At 37.7% G+C, this 23394-nt stretch overlaps 2 protein-coding genes and 1 pseudogene across 4 annotated transcripts in view; 2 read left to right on the top strand and 1 right to left on the bottom strand.

Annotated features, from left to right (window-relative positions):
* Positions 1–17293, top strand: part of INTS2 (integrator complex subunit 2) — a 56912-nt gene extending 39619 nt beyond the window's left edge. For all 3 annotated transcript variants that reach the window (XM_010861592.1, XM_010861594.1, XM_010861593.1), the window contains exons 19-25: positions 5965–6090; positions 9753–9951; positions 12187–12438; positions 12790–12897; positions 13272–13377; positions 14649–14825; positions 14926–17293. In XM_010861592.1, the coding sequence (XP_010859894.1) occupies positions 5965–6090; positions 9753–9951; positions 12187–12438; positions 12790–12897; positions 13272–13377; positions 14649–14825; positions 14926–15095 (1138 nt within the window). In that variant the 3' untranslated portion in view covers positions 15096–17293. The remainder of the gene's footprint in view (positions 1–5964; positions 6091–9752; positions 9952–12186; positions 12439–12789; positions 12898–13271; positions 13378–14648; positions 14826–14925) is intronic.
* A 2086-nt stretch (positions 17294–19379) lies between these two features.
* BRIP1 (BRCA1 interacting protein C-terminal helicase 1) overlaps positions 19380–23394 on the top strand; it is a 179296-nt gene continuing 175281 nt past the window's right edge. Inside the window, 2 exon segments of the mRNA XM_010861591.1 lie at positions 19380–19426; positions 21519–21632. Coding sequence (XP_010859893.1) covers positions 21543–21632 — 90 coding nt within the window. The 5' untranslated portion in view covers positions 19380–19426; positions 21519–21542.
* LOC105004070 lies at positions 22687–22878 on the bottom strand (annotated as a pseudogene).

The following is a 23394-nucleotide window of genomic DNA, read 5'->3' as shown; positions in this document are numbered from 1 at the left end:
CAGCATCAGTTCAGTTTAGTTGCTCAGTCATGTCCAACTCTTTGCAACCCCATGGACCACGGCATGCCAGGCCTCCCTGTCCATCACTAAACCTGGAGTTTACTCGAACTAATGTCCAATCGAGTTGGTGATGCCATCCAACCATCTCATCCTCTGTCATCCCCTTCTCTTCCTGCCTTTAATCTTTTCCAGCATCAGGGTCTTTTCCAATGAGTCAGTTCTTTGCATCAGGTAGCCAAAGTATTGGAGTTTCAGCTTTAGCATCAGTCCTTCCAATGAATTTTCAGGACTGATTTTCTTTAGCATTAACTGGTTTGATCTCCTTGCTGTCCAAGGGATTCTCAAGAGTCTTCTCCAACACCACAGTTCAGAAACATCAATTCTTCAGTGCTCAACTTTCTTTATGGTCCAACTCTCACATCCATACCTGACTATTGGAAAAACCATAGCTTTGACTATACTTACCTTTGTCAGCAAAGCAATGTCTCTGCTTTTTAATTTGCTGTCTAGGTTGGTCATAGCTTTTCTTCCAAGGAGCAAGCGTCTTTTAATTTCATGGCTGCAGTCACCATCTGCAGTGATTTTGGAGCCCAAGAAATAAAGTCTCTCACTATTTTCATTGTTTCCTCATCTATTTGCCATGAAGTGATGGGACCAGATGTCGTGATCTTAGTTTTCTGAATGTTGAGCTTTAAGCCAACTTTTTCTCTTACTTCTTTCACTTTCCTCAAGAGGCTCTTTAGCTCTTCATCAATTTCTGCCATAAGGGTGATGTCATCTGCATATCTGAGGTTACTGATATTTCTCCCAGCAATCTTGATTCCAGCTTATGCTTCATCCAGTCCAGCGTTTCACATGATGTATTCTGCATATAAGTTAAATAAGCAGGGTGACAGTATACAGCCTTGACATACTCCTTTCCCGATTTGGAACTAGTCTGTTGTTCCATGTCCAGTTCTAACTGTTGCTTCTTGACCTGCATACAGATTTATCAAGAGGCAGGTCAGGTGGTCTGGTATTCCCATCTCTTGAAGAATTTCCCACAGTTTGTTGTGTTCCACACAGTCAAAGGCTTTAGCATAGTCAATGAGGCAGAAGTAGATGTTTTTCTGGAATTCTCTTGCTTTTTCTGTGATCCAGTGGATTCTGGCAATTTGATCTCTGGTTCCTCTGCCTTTTCTAAATCCAGCTTGAACATCTGAAAGTTCTTGGTTCATGTACTGTTGAGGAGAATTTTGAGCATTACTTTACTAGCGTGTGGGATGAGTGCAATTGTGTGGCAGTTTGAACATTCTTTGCCATTACCTTTCTTTGAGATTGGAATGAAAACTGACCTTTTCCAGTCTTATGGCCACAGCTGAGTTTTCCAAATTTGCTGACATATTGAGTGCAGCATCATCTTTTAGGATTTGAAATAGTTCAGCTGGAATTCCATCACCTCCACTAGCTTTGTTCGTAGTGATGCTTCCTAAGGCCCACTTGACTTTGCACTCCAGGATGTCTGGCTCTAGGTGGGTGATCATGCCATCGTGGTTATCGGGTCACGAAGATCTCTTTTGTGTATTTCTTCTGTGTATTCTTGCCATCTCTTCTTAATATCTTCTGCTTCTGTTAGGTCCCTACCATTTCTGTCCTTTAGGTGCCCATCTTTGCATGAAATGTTCCCTTGGTATCTCTAATTTCTTGAAGAGATCTCTAGTCTTTCCCATTCTATAGTTTTTCTCTATTTGTTTGCATTGATCACTTAAGAAGACTTTCTTATCTGTCCTTCCTGTTCTTTGGAACTCTGCGTTCAGATGGATATATGTTTCTTTTTCTCCTTTGCCTTTCGCTTCTCTTCTTTTCTCAGCTCTTTGTAAGGCCTCCTCAGACAACCATTGTGCCTTTTTGCATTTCTTTCTCTTGGGGATAGTTTTGCTTACCACCTCCTGTACAATGGTAAGAACCTCCGTCCATGGTTCTTCTGGCCCTCTATTAGATATAATCCCTTAAATATATTTGTCACTTCCTCTGAATAATTGTAAGGGATTTGATTTAGGTCATACCTGAATGGTCTAATGGTTTTCTGTGCTTTCTTCAGTTTAAGTCTGAATTTTGCAATAAGGAGTTCATGATCTGAGCCACAGTCAGTTCGCAGTCTTGTTTTTGCTGACTATATAGAGCTTCTTCATTTTCAGCTGCAAAGAATATAATCAATCTGATTTCGGTATTGACCATCTGGTGATATTGTCTCTTGTGTTGTTGAAAGAGGGTATTTGCTATGAGCAGTGTGTTCTCTTGGCAAAACTCTGTTGGCCTTTGCCTGCTTCATTTTGTACTCCAAGGCCGAACTTGCCTGTTATTCCAGGTATCTCTTGACTTTCTACTTTTACATTCCAGACCCCTATGATGAAAAGGTCAGGGTCTTCCCAGCTTTGCCAAGTATTGGAGCTTCAGCTTCAGCATCAGTCCTTCCAATAAATTTTCAGGACTGATCTCCTTTAGGATGGTCTGGTTGGATCTCCTTGCAGTCCAAGGGACTCTCAAGAATCTTTTCCAGCACCACAGTTCCAAATCATCGATTCTTTGGCACTCAGTTTTCTATAGTCTAACTCTCACATCCGTGCGTGAGTACTGGAAAAACCATAGCTTTGACCATACAGACCTTTGTCAGCAAAGTGATGTCTTTGCCTTTTAATTTGCTGTCTAGATTTGTCATAGGTTTTCTTCCAAGGAACAAGAGTCTTTTAATTTCATGGCTGCAGTCACCATCTGCAGTGATTTTGGAGCCCAAGAATATAAAATCTGTCACTGCTTCCACTTTTCCCTTTCTATTTGCCATGAAGTGATGGTACTGGATGCCATGATCTTCATTTTTTTGAATATTGAGTTTTTAAGCCAGTTTTTTCACTCTTCTTTCACTTTCAAGAGGCTCTTTAATTCTTCTTTGCTTTCTGCCATAAGGGTGATGTTATCTACATATCTGATGTTGTTGATATTTCTCCCAGCATCTTGATTCCAGCTTGTGAGTCATCCAACTTAGCATTTCTCATGATGTACTCTGCATATAAGTTAAATAAGCAGGGTGACAATATACAGCCTTGATGGACTCCTTCCCCAGTTTTGAACCAGTCAGTTGTTCCATGTAAGGTTCTAACTGTTACTTTTGACCCACATACAAGTTTCTCTGAAGACAGATAAAGTGATCCGGTATTCCCATCTCTTGAAGAATTTCCCACAGTTTGTGTGATCCACACAGTCAAAGTCTATCCTAAAGCTTTGTCAGTGAAGCAGAAGTAGATGTTTTTCTGGAATTCTTTTGCTTTTTCTATGATCCAGTGGATGTTGGCAATTTGATCTTTGGTTCATTTGCCTTTTCTGTATCCAGCTTGTACATCTGGATGTTCTTGGTTCATGTACTGCTGACGCCTAGCTTGGGGGATTGAGCATAAGCTTTGTAGCATGCAGAATGAGTGCAATTGTGTGATAGTATGAACATTCTTTGGCATTGCCCTTCTCTGAATTTGGAATGAAAACTAAACTTTTCTAGTCCTGTGGCCACTGCTGAGTTTTCCAAATTTGCTGGCATATTGAGTGCAGCACTTTAAGAGCATCATCTTTTAGGATCTGAAATAGCTCAGCTGGAATTGCATCACTTCCACTAGCTTTTTTCATAAGTAGTGCTTCCTAAAGCCCACTTTATTTCACACTCCAGGATGTCTGGCTATAGGTGAATGACCAAACCATCATGGTTATCTGGGTCATTATGACCTTTTTTGTATAGTTCTTCTGTGTTTTCTTGTCTTAATCTCTTCTGCTTCTGTTAGGTCCTTACCAATTCTGTCCTTTTTTGTTCATCCTGACATGAAATGTTTCCTTGGTATCTCCAGTTTTCTTGAAGAGACCTCTAGTCTTTCCCCTTCTGTTGTTTTCCTCTACTTTTTTGCATTGTTAATTTAGGAATGCCTTCTTATGAGCACATAAGTGTACTTTAGTTGAAGGATATGATAGCCTGTGATTATAATCTCTCTCTTATACAACTGTCTTCCTCTGCACCCCACATACAGACCTTGAGTTGTTTGCCTCTTGTCTGTTTAGGTTTTTTTTTTTTTTTTTTCTGTATTAATAACTCATTCACTTTCAGACTATATTGTTGAGTAGAAATTTACATAACAGTTAGTTGTAACATATGAGATAACATATCTGTAACATTTTTCCTTGGAAACCTTCCTTTCAGAGCTTTCAATCCATATGTTTCAATCTGAGACATCCACAGTAGCCATCTGGAATGCTTTGTGTTTGGTTCAATTCCATGTTTTTCTCTTTCTTGGTTTAGTTCCTTATGAGTGGAACTCATACTCAAGTGACTTCCTGAGAAAGGTTGTTTGGGAAACTTTTTTTTTTTCCTTTGAGGTTTTCATGTGTGAGAAGGTGTTTATTCTTCTTCTCACATATGATTGATATTTAGCCTTGGTGTAGAATTTTAGCTTATTTTTCCTCTTTGCAACTTGAAGGCTTTATTCTATTGAAGTAACTAGAGCTTTCCTGATTGCTATTGAGTAACTTCATTTACCACCTCCCAGTCCTTTGTTTGTGACCATTGTTTTTTCTCTCTTAAAGGTTTTAGGTTCTTTTTCACTGTTTCTGCAGTTTCATGATGATACTTTTTGATGTGGGTCTTTTTTAATTTGTGGGCTTCCCCTGGTGGCTCAGTGGTAAAGAATCCACCTGCCAATGCAGGAGACATGGGTTAAATCCTGGGTCAGGAAGATCCGTTGAAGAAGGAAATGACAACCCACTGCAGTATTCTTGCCTGGTAAATCCCATGGACAGAGGAATCTGGTGGGCTTTACGTCACAGGTTGCAAAAGAATCAGACATGACTTAGCAGCCAAACAGCAACAGCAGCTTTTAAAATTCATGGTCTTGGGCACTTGGTTGGCCTTTTTTTTTTATATCTGGGGACTAATGCTAATACTTTCACTTCTAGGATATTTTCATATATATGTATATATATATATTTTTTTTCTTTTTTCCCAATAATTTCTCTCTCTCTGTTTTCTGGAATTTTTTGCAGTTTGAGTTTTAAACCTCTTTGACCTACTCTGATTTTTCTCCTCTTTTTTGCTCTATTTTAAAATTTATCTTTTGATAAATTTTCTAGATGTTTTCTGAATGTTATCTTCTGCTCTTTCCTTTGAATTTAAAATATTCCTGTTATAGTTTAATTTCTAAGAACTCTTATTTGAGAATCTCTAATTGTTTTCTGTTCTTGTTTCATATATGAAATGTTCCATCCTTTAAGGAAATGATACATTTAAGAATTTTTTTCTTCTTATCCCAACGTTTCTGTTTCTTTGGCATTCCCTCTTTCTGTTTGTATATTTTACTCTTTTTCAAATTAGAAGCTTTCTTTGATGTCTGATGATCATTGGCTACCCACTCATGTTTAAGAGTGGGCAAGTTCTGTGTGCGAGGGCTGGTGGACTCCTGGCCTTCACTGTAAGAGATCAGATACCCTCCATATTGCATATCTCTCAGTAATTCTGATGGTGTAGTTAGGTTAGTAACCACTTTTATGGTTTATTGATGTCTAACCTCATAGTGGCATCTCACACTGAGATTCTCTGGTGATAAGTATAGAACAGTGACAATTTATGGGGCCAGTTACAGCTTCAAAGTGCTTTGGTGGATATAGTTTCATTTATAGGTATTTTCATATCTTACAGAGGAGAAATAAGTTCAGGAATCTCCATGACTTATACAGTCATATAGCAAGTACAGTATAACTGAGATTTTAACTCAAATTTTCATTTTATATGCAATGATTATTCTATTAGAACTGTGAAGATTTTTTAATAGGTTTTAATTTTCCCAAGTTCATTTACACCTGTTCTGTATTTTTTCCCTGAATGTAGCTTTCTAACATGGCTACAGGTTTCAATTATGATAGCTGTTTTTGAACATGTGATTATTTTCTCATCAGGCTGTGGGTAATGACAGTTAACGCACTTCAACCATCAATAAAGTCTGTACGACAGCAAAAGTATACTCAGAATGACCTGATGATAGATCCTCTCATTGTGCTAAGATGTGATCAGAGGGTATACAGGTATGTGTTGAGTTTCATTTTTACTGTAGAGTTTATGCTTTGGAGAGTCAAAGAAAATTGAAGAAATTCAGTTTAAACTTACATCTTAGTGTGCTTGCAGATAACCTGGAAGTATGACCTGTGAGGTTTTTGCTTTTGGTTCTTTTTTTTGTTGTTGTCTATATTCATGAACTTCACTTTAATATTTAATATGTGATTAATAACACTAGCTTTAAGAAAATATCATCCTTGGTTTTCACAGCCCTCAATAGTGGCTATTCTTTCAGAGTCAAGGTAGTGAAAAAAAATATTGTTTCTGCTACCATTGTTGAAAAAACCTTTAAAAAAATTGGCTCATTGTGAACTGTTGCATGCATTAAAACTGTGATCTTTTTGGAATCCTCAGTTGTGAGGTTAGCTTCATTTGTTCCACGTTTGTGTATAATTCCTTGCCAGTGGCTGAACTTAATCAGTTTCTTTGAGTAACTTCACCTCAAGAGATGGAATTTAGTCCTCATTATTAATATTTGAATTTCTAATTGCTCAGCTAAATAATAGCAAAGATATACAAGTTGAGGGGTCTTCCTTTAAAGTGATTGTCACCTGTATGGGGAAATAAAACCCGTACCTGAAAAGTTAAATAATATGGTCACATGCATATGAATGGTGTAGTAAATGAATGCTGTTAAAAGTTTTAGGAGGAGATCAGACTTGTGTTTTGAAGAATAGAAATAGAGTTTAGATGAACAGAAACTGTAACGACGGGGTGTAGATGGTCAAAAAAGTTATCTTGGGAAAAAGAATAGTGTGAGCAAAAGTATAAAAGCCAGCGAGAAAAAGGCTTGAGTGGATGGCTGAATTTTTGAGAATACACTTTAGAGTTGAATGTTAGGTTAAGGTCAGACTATTGAGGGCCTTGAGTGTTAGGCTAAAGAGATCATTTAGGTGATAACTTGAGAAGAGAAAGTTCATGCTAGATGATTTAGAGGGAAAGAAGCTGGTGTAAAGAAGACTAACTAGGGTACAGTCTGCCATACTCATCTGTCTTTAATCCTGGGGATGACATTCTTGAAGTGACAACATCTGCAGAATAAATCAGATACAGTTTGGTAAGATCAGGGTCTGAGAGGGATGAGGAGTCAGAAGAATAAACAATATAAATGATATTAAGTATCTATTTATGGATACTTAAAAAGGAAACAAGAGTAAAGAACGCTTCTAGAGAAGAGCCACTTCTAAGACAATTTACCATTGTTAAAAATCCACTTAACTAGGTAACTTTTCACCTAAATCACCTCCAGTTGTTCAGGAAGTTGTTAATTTATGCTGCCATTAACATAGTAAATGTTTTTGTAGTCTGGATCTTGCACTTTGTAACTTGTTTAACTTTTTCTCATTTTAATAGATATTCTTTACTCAGTTCCCTATTGTTGGATATTTTATTTCCATTTTTTTTTGTTAATCATTTTTAGTGCTGTGGTAATTGGTGTGAATTATTTCCTAAGAATTGATTCTTAAAAATGGAACATGCTCATTTTCAAGTCTTTTGATTCATGTTTTTATTCCACCATCTGGAAAGGCTGAACCAGTTTACATTCCCATAGTGGGTGTCTGCTATTGTATAATTTCCTATACCATTTCATGTAATATTTTCCAATTTGATAAGTGAAAAATCAATTCCTATTTGAATTTATATTTTCGTTAGATTGGATATTTTAATATATTTATTACTTTATACTTTAGCCTAGTTTTCTATTGGAATGCTTACCTTTTTTTATTTAAAAAGCTCTTTATGTATAATGGATATCAGCTCTTTGTATATAGAATGCAGTTTTTTCTTTTATTGTTCTATTGTTTTGCCTTTTAATTTTGTTCACTTTTTTAAAATTTAATTTTTTCCCAAGTGGTCATTCAGATGGTTTTTAAACATGAACAATATAAAGAGATATGACATTTTGGATTTTCTTTGAACTAACCAGTGGTTATGTAGGTAAAATGGATGTGGGGGTCTGAGTAAGGCATGTGATGTGTAGATAACTGTTGCTGGCTGGCTGAGGGGTTCTTAGGTTCACTAAAATATTCCCTTTTTTAATGTAAACATAAAAGTTTTCACAATATATATTAAAAAGTACACAAACAAGTAGATTAATAAGAAGGAAAAGGTGTACAGTGGAAAGTCGTGTTCTCTCCTATCATGCTGACATTTTTAGAAGAGAATTATTCTTTGTCCTTTTGACCAATCCTAATTCCATCTCCAGAAGGAACTTTATTGTCATAATGGTGTGTTAGGAGCTTCACTTTCCAAGCATTTGCAAATTTATAAATAGAAATATTTACTTTTTCGTTTTGGGTGGTTTTAAAAAATTAAATGGTTTTTGGTAGGCTTTATTATTATTATTATGTTTTAAACCTACCATTTTCAACATGTTTTCCATATGAGTTTACATAGCTCCTCCTTCTCGTTGTTTAGTTGCTGCATAGTATTCCATATATAGATTAGTATTCCATATATATATGCCTGTCTTCCAGAAACTCTGATCAGAATGTCTGGTGGAGTTTAGGACTTTTTAAAAAATAAATATTTCAATTCTGGGAACATTGCCATGGCTTATTTAACTGTTCACATTATTTTTTCACGGTTAATACATGCATTTTTTATTATAGATAATTTGAACATTTCAGAAAAACTGTTGACATGTTGATGGACATTTAAGCTGTTTCTGGTGTTTCACAGTTAAAAGCAGAGCTGTACTGCCTCTATGCACACATGCGCAGTTTGTGACAGGCTGGGAAGTGGCGTTGTCAAGTTTTTCTAAGGGTTTGACTTTTTAATATTTTAGTGCTTACTGATGTATCTTTTGGTTTCCTTTTTTACATGTAATTCTTATATCTATTCTTATCTCATTTAACCTTAATTTATAACAGTTTTTGAGGAATGAATATTTATTTTTTAGTTGAGGAAACTAAGGCTCAGTAAATAACATACCGTCAAGTGGTTGAAGTGTTCTTGAAATACAGAGTTGTCTTGCTCCAAAGAATAAACAGTAGTAGAATGAATAAATATTCTATATATCTAATCTCCTTCATCTTATCAATAATTGAGTATTTCGCTCTTTGTAAAAATTTTGTACTTTATGTTGGAGCATAGTTGATTAACAATGTTGTGTTAGTTTCAGATGTACAGCAAAGTGATTCAGTTATATATGTATCTATTCTTTTTCAAATTCTTTTCTCAATTAGGTTATTACAGAATATTGAGCAGCATTCCCTGTGCTATACAGTAGGTCCTTGTTGGTTATCTATTTTAAATATAAAATTTTGTACATTAGACTGTTTCCCTTTGAGGACTGTGGCCTTGCAGACTCATAGCTAAGAGATTTATTGGTAGTGCCATTATTTTATAAAAAAGAATGCCTTTTTTTCTAGGTCATACATTATATTTGGTTTAGCTGATGAAATGAAATAGATAATACTATTCATACAAAGTATAGAGAATTACATGTGTTAAGCTTTCATTTTGAGAATGAATATTTCAGTGGGAAAAGTGTAACTTTTCTGCTCTTTAGGTTTTCAGGTACTGTTCAGGTTTTTCTGATTATATAAGCTGATTCATCATGTTCTGGCTAATTTAAAAATTTTTATTTGTTCTCATGTATTTTTTCTTTTCTTCTTCCTTTGTGTAGATGCCCCCCATTGATGGATATTACTCTGCACATGTTGAACGGATATCTTCTGGCATCCAAAGCCTACCTTAGTGCTCATCTGAAGGAAACAGCAGAGCAAGATAGGCCTTCTCAGAATAATACGATAGGTTTAATTGGACAAACCGATGGCCCAGAAGTTACCAGAGAAGAACTGAAAAATGCATTACTGGCTGCTCAGGTAATAAAGTAAAATCTAATCAAAAAGGGCAATGGCTTCCCTGTATTTAGAAAATACAGTGGTAACATATTGTACATCAATTTTATTATAGAACTTATAATGGGGTTACCTTTGCTTCTAAATGTCAGATGGACTTTATTATTTTAAAATCGGGAATAATCTTCATGATATTTAATAGTCATTGAGATTTACATTTTAATAAAATATAAGACTTTTATTTCTTAAAATCAAATAATGGGAAATAAAACCAAATGGTAGAGACAGACAAGAAGTATATATATGTAATAAAATGTCAGGCAGTGGTAAATACTATGACAACATAAGTTAATGTTTCTTAGAAAAGGTTTTTAACAAAGTAGAATTTATTAAAGCCTTAAGTAGTAATTTTTGCAGGGCATATGAGATGGTTGAATGTTAAGCAGTTAGAGGTCTTCATAAGAGAAATGTTTTCTTAGTTTGAAATATTTTCCAAAAATTTTTCATTGGCAATAAGGAGAATTAGAGTAATAATATAGATCCACAATCCCTTATCTGTGATACAGAAATCCACAAAAGCTATGAAAACTGAAGCATTTTTTCTGGTAATTCAGTTGGCAGAAAAACCTGACCTGATAGGACCTTGTTTGTGACAAAACTTGACCTGAATTAATGTGACAAAACTTGATCTGAAGCTATTTATGGCCTTTATCCCACTTAATATGAAAATGGGTATGTTTTGCTGCAGAAATATATTTGATTACAGTATACTGTCTTAGTCTCTGCTGTGGGTATTATATAACAATACAGAAAAAAAAAATCTGAGTTCTAAAATAAATCTGACACTCAAGAGTTTCAGAGAAGGGATTGAGGATGGTAATAGCTACCATTTATATAATGCTTATTATATGGTGGGTACTATTTTGAGTTTTTTATGTGTATTAACTCATTTAATCTTTACAACCAACCTATAAGTTATGGAGTATTATCTCCACTTTTGCAGAGTAGGAAAATGAGATTCAAAGAGGTTAAATGACATACTCAAGGTTATGTATTTAGTAAGTAGGGAAGCTATTAATAGGATTCGAGCTTGGGCAGGCTGGTTCCAGAGTGTGTAAACAAAAATAATGCAGAACAGTAATAACCCAACCCCCCTCAAGAATGATTATAAAATATACTTTATAAATGATTATAATGTAAGGCTAACCTGAGTTTATAATCAGGTCCTTACACAGTTAGATGGAGTAATTGTCTTCTTCTGTCCTAGGCAGTGGCTGTGTTTCAGAGATGCATGTTATGTATTCATTTTCTTTTTCTTCCTTCGATTATAGCTCTCCCTTATAGGTAGGGCCATTAAACAGATTACCCCTCAAGAAACTCCTTTTCTATGAAATGACACACAAACTTGTAGACTGAGCAACAGTGAGTTGTACAGATGGTATGGATGGTGAGGCAGAATCTTTCCTGAGCCTTAAAAAGTCCATCTTCAAATTAAAAAGGAGAAGAGCTTAGGGGAATGGCTTTTAGACACTGATTATTAATCACCATCTTCAGAGGTGAGGAACAAAAGAAGAATACAGGACATCCTGGGCGAAGTAGGAATTTAGGAGGAAGGAAGAGATTCTGGTAATAGTCACTTTTTGTCTAGGGTCCATTTTGGATGATACTGAATTAGAATACTCTTGTAGTAGTAAACTGCAGTCCATGGATCTTTATTGGAGATGTGTGAGAGCACTTTGAAATTATGCCATATGTTAATATTTATGCTAAGAGGGTGGCATGTAGCTTCCTTCAGATTTTTTAAAATTTTATTTTATTTATTTACTCATTTTTAGCTGCACTGGATCTTCATTACCATGTGTGAGATTTCTCTAGTTGTGGTGATGGGGGGCTACCATTCGTTGTGGTGGCTTCTCTTGTTGCAGAGCACAGGCTCTGGGCACGGCGGGGCCAGTAGCTGGGGTGCAGGGGCTTAGTTTCTCTGATGCATGTGGCATCTTCCCGGACCAGGGTTCAGACCCATGTCCCCTGCACCTACAGGCAGATTCTTATCCACTGCGCCACCAGGGAAGTCCTCCTTCAGATTCTTAAAAGAGTTCATGGCCCTAAAAATGCTGAGAACCACTGGAGTGTAGATTGTTCACTTTTGCTCTTTGTATTTTAAAGAGAGAGTTATTTGTTTTTATCGCATCAGTTTATGTGAAAACAAATCAAACTTCCAGAAACTTCTTCAGTTTTCTGTGTTTTACTTGTTTGTAGGATAGTGCAGCTGTCCAGATTCTCTTGGAGATCTGCTTACCTACTGAAGAGGAGAAGGCAAAGGGGGTCAATCCAGACAGCTTGCTGAGGAGCGTTCAAAGTGTCATTACTGCCAGCGCTCCAAATAAGGGAACGGAGGAAGGAGAAGACAATTTGCTCTGTAACCTTCGAGAAGTTCAGTGCCTTATCTGTTGCCTGTTGCACCAAATGTACATCGCGGATCCCAACATTGCTAAGCTTGTTCACTTTCAGGTCTGGTTTCAAAGAATGATGCTCTTTGGTTGAACTTTGTTTTTGGGGGTAGTTGTGAATTGCTAAATTAATAGGATCATTTAGAACTGGAGGTCATGCAAATGATCATGGTTCTTTGCAATATGGAGAAAAATCAAGATTTTTAAAAATTTGGTTTTAGCCTGATAAAGTGTTTGTATAATTTATCTCTATCTTAGTGCATCAGAGAGGTGAAATGCCAGGAAACATGGAGGGCATTGTAGCCTCCTGAGCAACTGTTACATCAAGGAAGTGAAACCTTTTGTATTTTTATCTGTATTTGACTTATAGTTATTTTATTTCTAACTTTTCCCCCCTTTCTTGTTGAGATAGGGTTATCCCTGTGAACTTTTGCCTCTGACGGTCGCAGGTATTCCGTCTATGCATATCTGTCTGGATTTCATACCTGAGCTAATTGCACAGCCAGAACTTGAAAAACAGGTAATGAGCATTTTGGAACTTTAGGACAATTTTGACCTTCCTTTAATCTTCCTGGTTATATAAACTATTTTAAGTTTTTAATATTTAAAGACTTTCTTTAGGCTTCCCACGTGGTGCTAGTGGTAAAGAAACCGCCTGCTAATGCAGGAGACATAAAGATACAGGTTCGATCCCTGGGTCGGGAAGATCCGCTAGAAAAGGGCATGGCAACCCACTCCAGTATTCTTGTCTGGAAAATCCCATGGACAGAGGCCCTGGCAGGGTGCAGTCCAAAGGGTTGCAAAGAGTCAGACATGACTGAAGCAACTTAGCATGCACACAGACATGCAAAGACCCTCTTCAGAAACATGTAATGTTTGGATTTTGTGTTACAGATATTTGCTATCCAGTTGCTTTCTCACTTGTGTATCCAGTATGCATTACCAAAGTCACTGACTGTGGCTCGCTTAGCTGTCAATGTCATGGGAACTCTGCTAACAGGTGTGTATCTAATGGGCATCAATAACAAAAATTTCTAACATAAAGTAGTACATATTTTTTCTGAATTTACTTACACCACATTTTCTGCTTCACTGGTAGTTTAATTTATGCAATAATTTTGAGTTATTCTTTTTGAAAATTTCTCTGTGACAAATGTGATGTACGGTATAGAGGGGATGAATAGGTAGGCAAGTTGTATCTTTCACTTTTGACAATGACTATATATAGAGTTCGGAGAAGGCAATGGCAGCCCACTCCAGTACTCTTGCCTGGAAAATCCCATGGACAGAGGAGCCTGGTGGGCTGCAGCCCATGGGGTCGCTAGAGTCGGACATGACTGAGCGACTTCACTTTCACTTTTCACTTTGATGCATTGGAGAAGGAAATGGCAACCCACTCCAGTGTTCTTGACTGGAGAATCCCAGGGATGGGAGCCTGGTGGGCTGCCGTCTATGGGGTCGCACAGAGTCAGACACGACTGGAGCGACTTAGCAGCAGCAGCAGCAGCAGCATATATAGATTTACAGTAAATATACTAAGCAGTACAAATTTTGTAAATGGAAATCAGGTCTGCTTTCTGAATGTAATTATGTCATTAGAAAACAAGTTATAATTTATTGCAAATGCTTAGAGTTCCAGAAAAATATAATCATAGGTGTACATAAGAGATTAATATATTAGTTGTTTCCTTAAGTTCTAAAATGTACCCCAGCATTTTAACCATCTTCCAGGTTGTTAAGTAAAATGGAATGAAAATACACTGTTTTAAAAGATATGAAATATAATTCAATCTTTAAAAGTTATGTCTCAGTCAATTTCATATACTTTGTCAGTGCTGATAATAATTTATTCATTTTTCGTTCCATCATATCCACTTCACGTTATACTATTTACAGTGGTTAGGAACTTAAACTGCCTGAGTTGTCTTTCCACCCCACTGCTAACTGGAGTTGAATAGCTTCTTAATGTAAGGTTTATTTAAGAGTTTTCTTGTATATTAAATAAGTATCATAAAGATACTTTTTCATTTATAGTATTGTGAGATTTAAATGAAACAGTGTATGTCACGCACCTATAACAGCGCTTGGACATAAGCATTTATGTGTTAGATAATGGCTGACTGCTGGATTGTGAGCTCCCTGAAGGCAGGGGCTGGCTGTGTCTTAGAAAACTCAGTATTCTTAGCACAGAGCATGGTGCTTAGTATACAATATAGGCCATGTAGGTTGAATTTATATCTGTGAAAATTCTGTTTCATTTCTTTCCAACAGTTTTAACACAGGCTAAGCGATATGCTTTTTTCATGCCAACTCTGCCAAGTTTGGTCTCTTTTTGTCGAGCATTTCCTCCACTGTATGAAGATATTATGTCTTTGCTGATCCAAATAGGGCAAGTTTGTGCCTCTGATGTTGCCACTCAGACAAGAGACATTGATCCAATTATTACACGTAAGTAGTAACTTCTTTTCAAGAGTTGTTTAAATACCTCAGGCAGAAAGGTCCAAATCCTTTCCAGATTTGCCTTAATTATTCTTCCTTATGTTTTTAGGTCTTCAACAAATAAAGGAGAAACCAGGTGGATGGTCTGGTATCAGTAAAGATCCATCTTATAAAAATGGACCTAGGGACACTGGAAGCATGGATCCTGATGTACAGCTTTGTCATTGTATTGAAAGCACAGTAATTGAAATAATAAACATGAGTGTTAGTGGAATTTAACAAAGAACAAACTTAAAACTAAAAAATGAAGCTGTTTGCTGCATATACCCAACACGAACATGCATCTTATAACAACTAAACTGAATGGGAACAGAAGCATCTTGGAATCACTAAAATGATTAAATTCACCATGAATACAGTTTAGAACTCTCTTGAGAATTATGCTTGCTTGTATTTGATTGGCAGTTCTTTGGATCTACTTTGCTGGTATGTTTTTTTGTAGCAACTGAGCTTTTCTTTTTCTGTTGGCAGCGCATTTAAGAATCATTACTGAAAAAGTGAATATGGTCTTGTATTAAGCTTTTGAAGTGAAGAAAAACTACCATGCCTTTAATTTAATGTCTTATTAATAAGCCTGTGGTTATTTAACCATCAGCTAGTAACAGTACAGTGATGCAGTGATGAGAGAGAGAAAAAGGGAAGGGGGAATTGAGGGAAAATTAGGAGTTTTAAACAATAGAAATCTCTAAAACTTGCAATGCAAGTAATAATAGTTATGAATGGAATAGTAATAGCAAGATGGAATTCCAGTTCTCAAGAAACAGTATTGAGAAAGGCTTTAAAATAGGCAAACAGCTTTTTGTAAATGACTTCCGTGGACGTACAGATGAGGATTTAAAGATTTTACGTATTTGCTTCAATTTTTACTAATATATGAAGCCATATGTTTAAAGAGATACTTGAATAATTTGGAATTTTAAGATACTGGCTTAAGAGTTTACAGAAACATCTTTGTGTAGAGACTAACCTGAAAAGAGGTCTCATTTAGTTTTTTTTAAAGTTTATTTTTATAATGGTCAGAGGGGGAAATCCATTGGAATCTCATTGAAGTTTAGAGCAATAATACCCACTGGATTAAAGAACTCTTGGTTTGATTTCAGGACTATAATTCACATCATAATTTGAGAAGATTTTGAACTAATCTGTCGTGTTTGGACCTCAGGAAAAATTAAAACGGGGAAAATTCTGTGTTGTGGAAGGATTTTGCAGTCCTCTGTTAGTAATGTCCATTGATTAGGTAGATGCATTCAGTTAATCCATAATCCTTGTTTTTTTCCTTAATGAAGTATCCAGTGTAGAAGGTACTTCTCTTTGCTTTCTGAGAAATATCTGAATGAACCCCTCTTTCCCACCCCACTTGAAACAGACCTCTTCCCTTATAAAAGAAATAAGGAAGGCTAATAAGAAAGTGTGGTTTTTAAGAAAAAAATTTAATTTTAGCCTTTTCACTAGGAAATAGTCACATTTCATTTTCCTTCTTTGTAAAATGGGATTACTACTGGCCCTACCTCATAAGGGTATTACATAAGAACTAATTTGTATCTGTTTCGAATCTTGAAGTGCACAGTATCATAGATGAGAGTATTTATAACTTTTATTAGATGCTTAAAGTTCAATTAAATAATTTTGATGCAAAAAACAAAGGCATACACTTAAAAACAAACTAAGAACTTCCATATTTTTAAACAAGGCAGTTTTATAGTCTTTTAAGATTCAATACAACTGCTCCTATTTGTTTCCTTTTGTTTAAACTGAGGTTTTGGAATATTTTGTGTGAGTAGGTAACCTCTAGGAGTCAGAAAAGGTTGAAATATGTTTTCTAACTAAATGCAGTGCACATTCCTGGATCAATTTTCAAAGACTGGTCAAAACCTGCTGTGTTAAAAATAATAACATATGCTGTTTTTCATCAGGTTTGTTGATGATGTAAATAAAATATGTAAATATTAGTAAATGTTAATATTCATGTATTTTAAGTTAAGGTTATAAAATTTGTCACAATGTGGTTTTTTTTTATTCAAGTGAAGAAAAGATGTGTGCAGCTATTTTGAATATTGGTTTATAAACATTCATATTCTTTATCAAATGAACTTGTAGTTTTTGTGTTTTATTTCACTGCTATTAACCTGAAAGGAACCGTTCAAGGGACTGGAATCCAGGACTCTGTGGTTCCAGAGCCTGTGTACCCCGTTCTGTTATGCTGCATACATCAAAAGGCAGTACAAGGTGAGAGTCAGTTGAGAGCCTTAGGGACTTATGAGAGGAAAATCATACTAATTACTCTGGAGTAATTATCAGTACTTAAAGATTTTAATATTTTAAAAATTTTGTAAAAGCAGACTAATAATTTGAAGGTATTTAATAATTTACTTTTATAAATTATCCTCCTTACTGCTGACTTAATAAATGACATTTTTGCGGTACTTTTCCTTCATCTTTACTTATGCACATGTATTTTCAAATAGTGGAACTCATAATACCCAGTTTAGCATTTATTTGTCTTTTTTCATTTAGCTTTATATGGAAACTTTTTGCAAGTTGTTTGGTTTTTATAATTATTTTATTGACTCCATAATGATTGAATTGATATAACCATCTCCCTTTTAGTACTGTGACTTCCCAGGTGGCGCTAATGGTAAAGAACTTGCTTGCCAGTGCAGGAGATGTAAGAGATACAGGTTCTATCTCTGGGTTGGGAAGATTCCCCTGAGGAGGAAATGGCAACCCACTCTAGTATTCATGCCTGGAAAATCCCACGGACAGAGAAGCCTGGGGACTACAGTCCATGGGGTTACGGAGAGTCGGACACGACTGAAGTGACTTAGCACATTAGTACTAGACTGGGACGTATATGGTTATTTTTAAGTATTGCTGCTGCTAAGTCACTTCAGTCGTGTCCTACTCTGTGTGACCCCATAGACGGCAGCCCACCAGGCTCCCCTGTCCCTGGGATTCTCCAGGCAAGAACACTGGAGTGGGTTGCCATTTCCTTCTCCAATGCATCAAAGTGAAAAGTGAAAGTGAAGTCGCTCAGTCATGTCTGACTCTTAGCGACCCCATGGACTGCAGCCTACCAGGCTCCATCCAGGGGATTTTCCAGGCAAGAGTACTGGAGTGGAGTGCCATTGCCTTCTCCGATTTTTTTTTTTTTTAAGTATTAGAATATGGTTATTTTTCAGTATTAGAATAGGCACTATTATCAATTGAGGTGTTATTACTTTTCTTTTAGATTACTTTAAATTTTTTTTTTTTTTTTTGGCTATCTCAGGTCTTAGTTGAAGCCAGGGCTCAGTTACTGTGGCTTGCCCGCTTAGTTAGTTCCTCCCATGTATGTGGGATCAGAGTTCCCCCGACCAGGGATCCAATCCATCTCTCCTGCATTGGCAGTGCTTTGTCAAAAGTTTTTTAAAATTTCTCTAACAGGCAGATTCTTAACCACTGGACCACCACGGAAGTCCTAGATAACTTTTTTAGGATAAAGTTCTGAGCCTGAATTTGCAAAGGGTAGAATTTAGTCTTATTGACTAAGTTTTGTCATTTTGGGAAGATGTAGTAAAACAAAGGGAGGCAAACGAATCAACTCGCCTTTCACTGCTCCCGCCTGCCAAATACTCTTGCCTGGGGAGTCCCATGGACAGAGGAGCCTGGCGGGCTACAGTCCATGGGGTTGCAAAGAGTCGGCACAACTGAAGCGTCTTAGCATGCATGCATACATGCTTGCCTGCAGCAAACCTCTCTCCCAAACTGGTTCCATGGGATGTGAAAAACTGTCTCTGGTTTTGCTTTTTGAAACACTAGTATTTTAAGCCAAGTTTATGCTAGAGTTAAAAAATTTGGCGAGATGGTGTTTTAACTCTCGCTACCTTTGAGGAGTATGCTTTCTTAGCAACTAATTGGTCTTAGGAGGGATAGGAGGCTGATTAAGCCTTAAAGGAGGTACTGGAGACCTCGAGAGCGTATCTCTGGTTGAATGTGGACCCGGGAAAGCCTTGATTATCAGGAGGTTTTGTAGCCAGCTGTCATCCAACCTTCTCGCCTAATTTGGCTCAGCCGTCTGCCAATTCCCGCCTGGGTATTTACTCTGGCTTCCGGAAAGTTCGGAAATTTGAACTGGGAGGGCCCGGATGAACGCTTAAAGAGCAAGGGCTTAACAGTGTTTCCTCTCCTTTGGTCTACGGACTTTAAATACGAGACGTAGAGTTTCCAACTGAAGCACAGGTTAAGTCGCCGGTTTCAAAAAAGTACAACGGAGCAGACGGAGTACTTTCCCCTAACTCCTTGGGATTCCCCGTAGTGCTTCACGTTTCTGGCGTTTCCCTTCCGGTGCCGCCGAGGACCTTGAGTCCGTTCTTACTGCGGAGGCTTTCATTGGGTGCCAGAGTGCGCGCCCCCTGACCTCGATCCACGATTGGTTGCTTGGTTTCGGTCTTGGCGAGTGATTGGTTGTCTGAGCTCGCCCGGCGATTGGGTGCTGGGGAGTTGAGGGGCGGGAGGCGGGAATTCGTCCGGGTGTTGTGGAGAGGGCTGCTGAGAGCTGGAGTGGAGAAAAGGTGAAGCGGTCGCGAGCGCTCTACCGGCCCGGGAGTCGCAGCTCCGGGAGGAAGAGAGCCTAGAACCTTTCTTCTCTGCCAGGGCTCCGTTGTGTTTGCTCGTCGGTTTCGGCTTCCTTTTCTCCGGTGAAATCGGAGCCCATTCTGCGTTGTTTGGGTTTTCCTTAGGGCGGGCAAGTCTGTCTCGGGGGAAGGGCGCGACGTCGGCCAGGAGGAGGGTCCCCTCTGCTATCGTCCACCCGTTTTGCCGGCCCTTCGGTGTTGACTGGATCAGCAGGGTCTCGGGGGTCCCAGGTTGCTGAGGGAGGAAGGAATATGAGGAAGAAAACCTGGGGAGTGGGGAACCTGCGCTTAGAGCAGAGGTCTGTTTTTAGCCCTGGACCCCGCGTTCCCTCCGGGCGGGAGGGGACGGCGGCTGGAGCCAGGTCGGTTCGTTTCCTCTTTGTTCAGTGTGGGCGAAGCATCCTTATTTTGAGATACCTGTTGCCACAACTGTGGCTGGCGGGGAGGTTGGTTTTTTAGGTTCTATGTGAGAAACTGGGCCAGTCTTGAGTTGTTGTTTTAGTTTAAGGGGTACGTGCCTGCTTAGTCGCTTCAGTCGTCTCCGACTGTTTGCGACTCCACGGACAGCAGCCCACCGGGCTCCTCTGTCCACGGGGATTCTGCAGGTCAGATATTGGAATGGGTTGCCACGCGCTCCTCCAGGGGATCTTCCCAAGCCCAGGGATGGAACTGAGTCTCTTATGTCTCCTGCATTGGCAGGCTGTTCTTTACCCTTAGCACCGCCTGGGAAGCCCTAGATTAAGGGATGAGATTCCACCAGATTTCATTGCCAGAGCTTCACAGAAACACCAAATGTTAGAACTGAAAAATACCTTAGAATAGTGGTTCTGAACTTTCTGGGGACACATAAGCTACCGTAAAGGTTGTTATTGGCTTCCTAATCTGTTGAATTGGTATTTAACCATTTCTCTGTCCTCAGATCGAAATGACCTTTTTTTCACTACTGCAAATAATTTCTCAGTTGATAACAGTGTATATCATTTTCTCCTCAGTTTTCCATTATTTCCTTAGGATATTCTGGGAATGAGAAATTTATGGACTTTCTCTTTAAAAAAAAAATGCAGTCATGCACAGAAACTGTTGCATGCAATATCAAGAGATCACAGTCTTTGAATTACAGCTTTGGCTCCTAGGTTAAGAGAATATGGTTTATAAGAAGTGGGGATTAAATAAGATCACTTCCTGTGTATCAGATACTGCAGTTTAGGCACATTCTGTACATTACCTTATTTAATTCTTAACTCAGTGCCTGGCGGATATTCATAAAAACCCTGTCAGGCAGATATCTCCATTTCGCAGATGAAGAAATAGGCTCTGTGAAGTTAAGTGATTCACTGTGGAATTCCAATTTAGGCTTTCCCTTCTTCAAAACCCATCTTTCCATGATACCCTACTGACCTTTAAAGTAAGAACTATTGAGTGCCTATTAGGTGCCCAAGGTACTTTCTTCCTTACAACAATTTTAAAATTAGGGATTATTACATGTAAGAGGGGCTTTCCAGGTAGCTCAGTGGTAAAGAACCTGCCTACCAATGCAGGAGACACCAGAGACCCAGGTTCAACCCTGGTTGGGGAAGATTCCTTGGAGGAGGAAATGGCAACTCACTCCAGTATTCTTGCTTGGAAAATCCCGTGGACAGAGGAGCCTGGCAGGCTGCAGTCCATAGGGTTACAAAGATTTGGACACAACCGAGCACAGAACACAAACACACATAAGAATCTTAGTCTGGAAAAGCGAAGAGACATGATCAGGTTAAAATATCTGAGTTGTCAGAACCTGATCTATAAGCTATACTTCCTAACTCTTGGTCCACAGTTTTGGCAGAATTGGGATGCAAATCCAGATTTGTTAGATTCCAAGACATGTTCTTAACCACTGTGATTTGTCAGGGTAGGAAATTTTTTTACTTTCGTTTTGTTTATACATTTATTAATTCCAATTTTTATTTCTAGGTTTCTGTCCTAGTATTAGGTATCTGTTTTTCTTTGAATAGCCTTATTTCAGTATTGACTTTCATTTCTGTTGCAGTTAGGAATCTGAAGTAAACAAAGCATGATGTCTTCAGCTGAATATACAATTGGTGGGGTGAAGATTAACTTTCCTTGTAAAGCTTATCCATCACAGCTTGCTATGATGAATTCTGTAAGTGTTTTTCAGCAATTAAGTCTTAAGATACAGGTGCTTATAATTCATAACATACATTGAGTCTATTACTTCATATTTTCTGCAGATAGTAGATGGATTTGCTGGGTTCATTAAAGAACCTCTGACTTTTGGAAAAATAATACTGGTTGCTGCTAGACTATATATATAAAATTAGGAGGCAAAGGAGAGCATTCTAAAAAATGTTTTCAGCTCATCTGAAACTTCTATTTACTGAATTACTTTGAAATACAAAGTATTTACCATCTTTTATATAGAATACTATATTTTTCACCATAATTTTTTGAGATATTTCAATCATATAAGAATTTAATATACAAATGAGTAAAACCAACATACCAGCTTTGTTGAATCTTAATGTTTTGCCATATTTTACCTTGTTTACCTAGTAGCACCCCACTCCAGTATTCTTCCCTGGAAAATCCCATGGATGGAGGAGTCTGATAGGCTATAGTCCATGGGGTCACAAAGAGTTGGACACGACTGAGCGATTTCACTTCACCTAGTGGCTCAGATGGTAAAGCATCTGTCTGCAATGCAGGAGACCTGGGTTCGATCCTTGGTTTGGGAAGATCCCCTGGAGAAGGAAATGGCAGCCCACTCCAGTATTCTTGCCTGGAGAATCCCATGGACCACAGAGCCTGGTAGGCTACCGTCCGTGGAGTCGTAAAGAGTCAGACACGACTGAGCGGCTTCACTTTCACTTTTCACTTTTCACAAGTAAGAAGATAACTAATATCCCGAATTTGTTCTTTTTCTCTTCTAGCCGTGTTTTTATACTTACATTGCATATACATGTATGCATAAACAATATTGAGTATACTTTACATATTTTTAAACTTTGCACAATGATATGATATTGTACTCAGCTTTCTGGAGAACTTGATTTTGTGGGTTTTTTTCTTAACATTAATATTATTATTATTGCTTTTTAAGAATTTCTGCTATAAGTTTATTTATAGACATATCTAGTATGTTGAGTTCAAGAACTGGTGTTTTTTTAAAATGCTCCTTTTCATATTTGTTTCATGGATTATTTTTTAAGCAGTTGGTGTCTTACTATAAAGAAAGGAGAAACAAACTGAGATCCAAAGTACAAAGTCTTCATAACTAGTAATTGCCACTTGTTTTCCACTGAAAATGGTAGATTCCTCCCCGGACCCTTGTCACAGTGGCTCCTGTGAACCGCAGAGGTTGTGAACCTTCAGATGCTCTGTCGCGTCATAGCACCGTTGGAAGTTCTGTGGCCGACGCAGAGTCTGAAGGCAGAAGAAATGGCGGCAGCACACCAGGCCCTCCTTTCCTCATGACCTTGTTCCCTTGTCTAACATCATTTTTAAGATGGAGTCCTATTGATTGATAACTCATTTTCATTCCTTATACTATTCCGTTGTTTTAATATACTAGACCTTTATTTGCCCATTTTCCTCTTGATAGACGTTTATATTGTTTACGTTATTTTGCAGTTACAAACAGTGCTGCCATGAACTTACACGTGTTGCCTTATATTCATTTGGGAAAGGTTTTAGGTATTTACTTAGGACTGGATTGCTGGAATTAGGTATCTTCAACTTTACTAGAAATTTTTAATTTCTGTACAAAGTGGTTGTAACATTCTCAGCAGTGTCCTCTATTAAGTTTTCATCAAAGATGTTAGTGTATTCTAGTTTTATAGAAATGATGGTGTTTGTATAAGTAAGGCACCAATTGCTTTTGTTTCTTTTCTGCTTGATATACTTTA

This window comes from Bison bison, unplaced genomic scaffold (genome assembly GCF_000754665.1).
Source record: "Bison bison bison isolate TAMUID 2011002044 unplaced genomic scaffold, Bison_UMD1.0 scf7180017864472, whole genome shotgun sequence".
Classification (NCBI taxonomy): Eukaryota; Metazoa; Chordata; class Mammalia; order Artiodactyla; family Bovidae; genus Bison; species Bison bison.
This window is presented reverse-complemented; position numbering and strand designations above follow the sequence as displayed.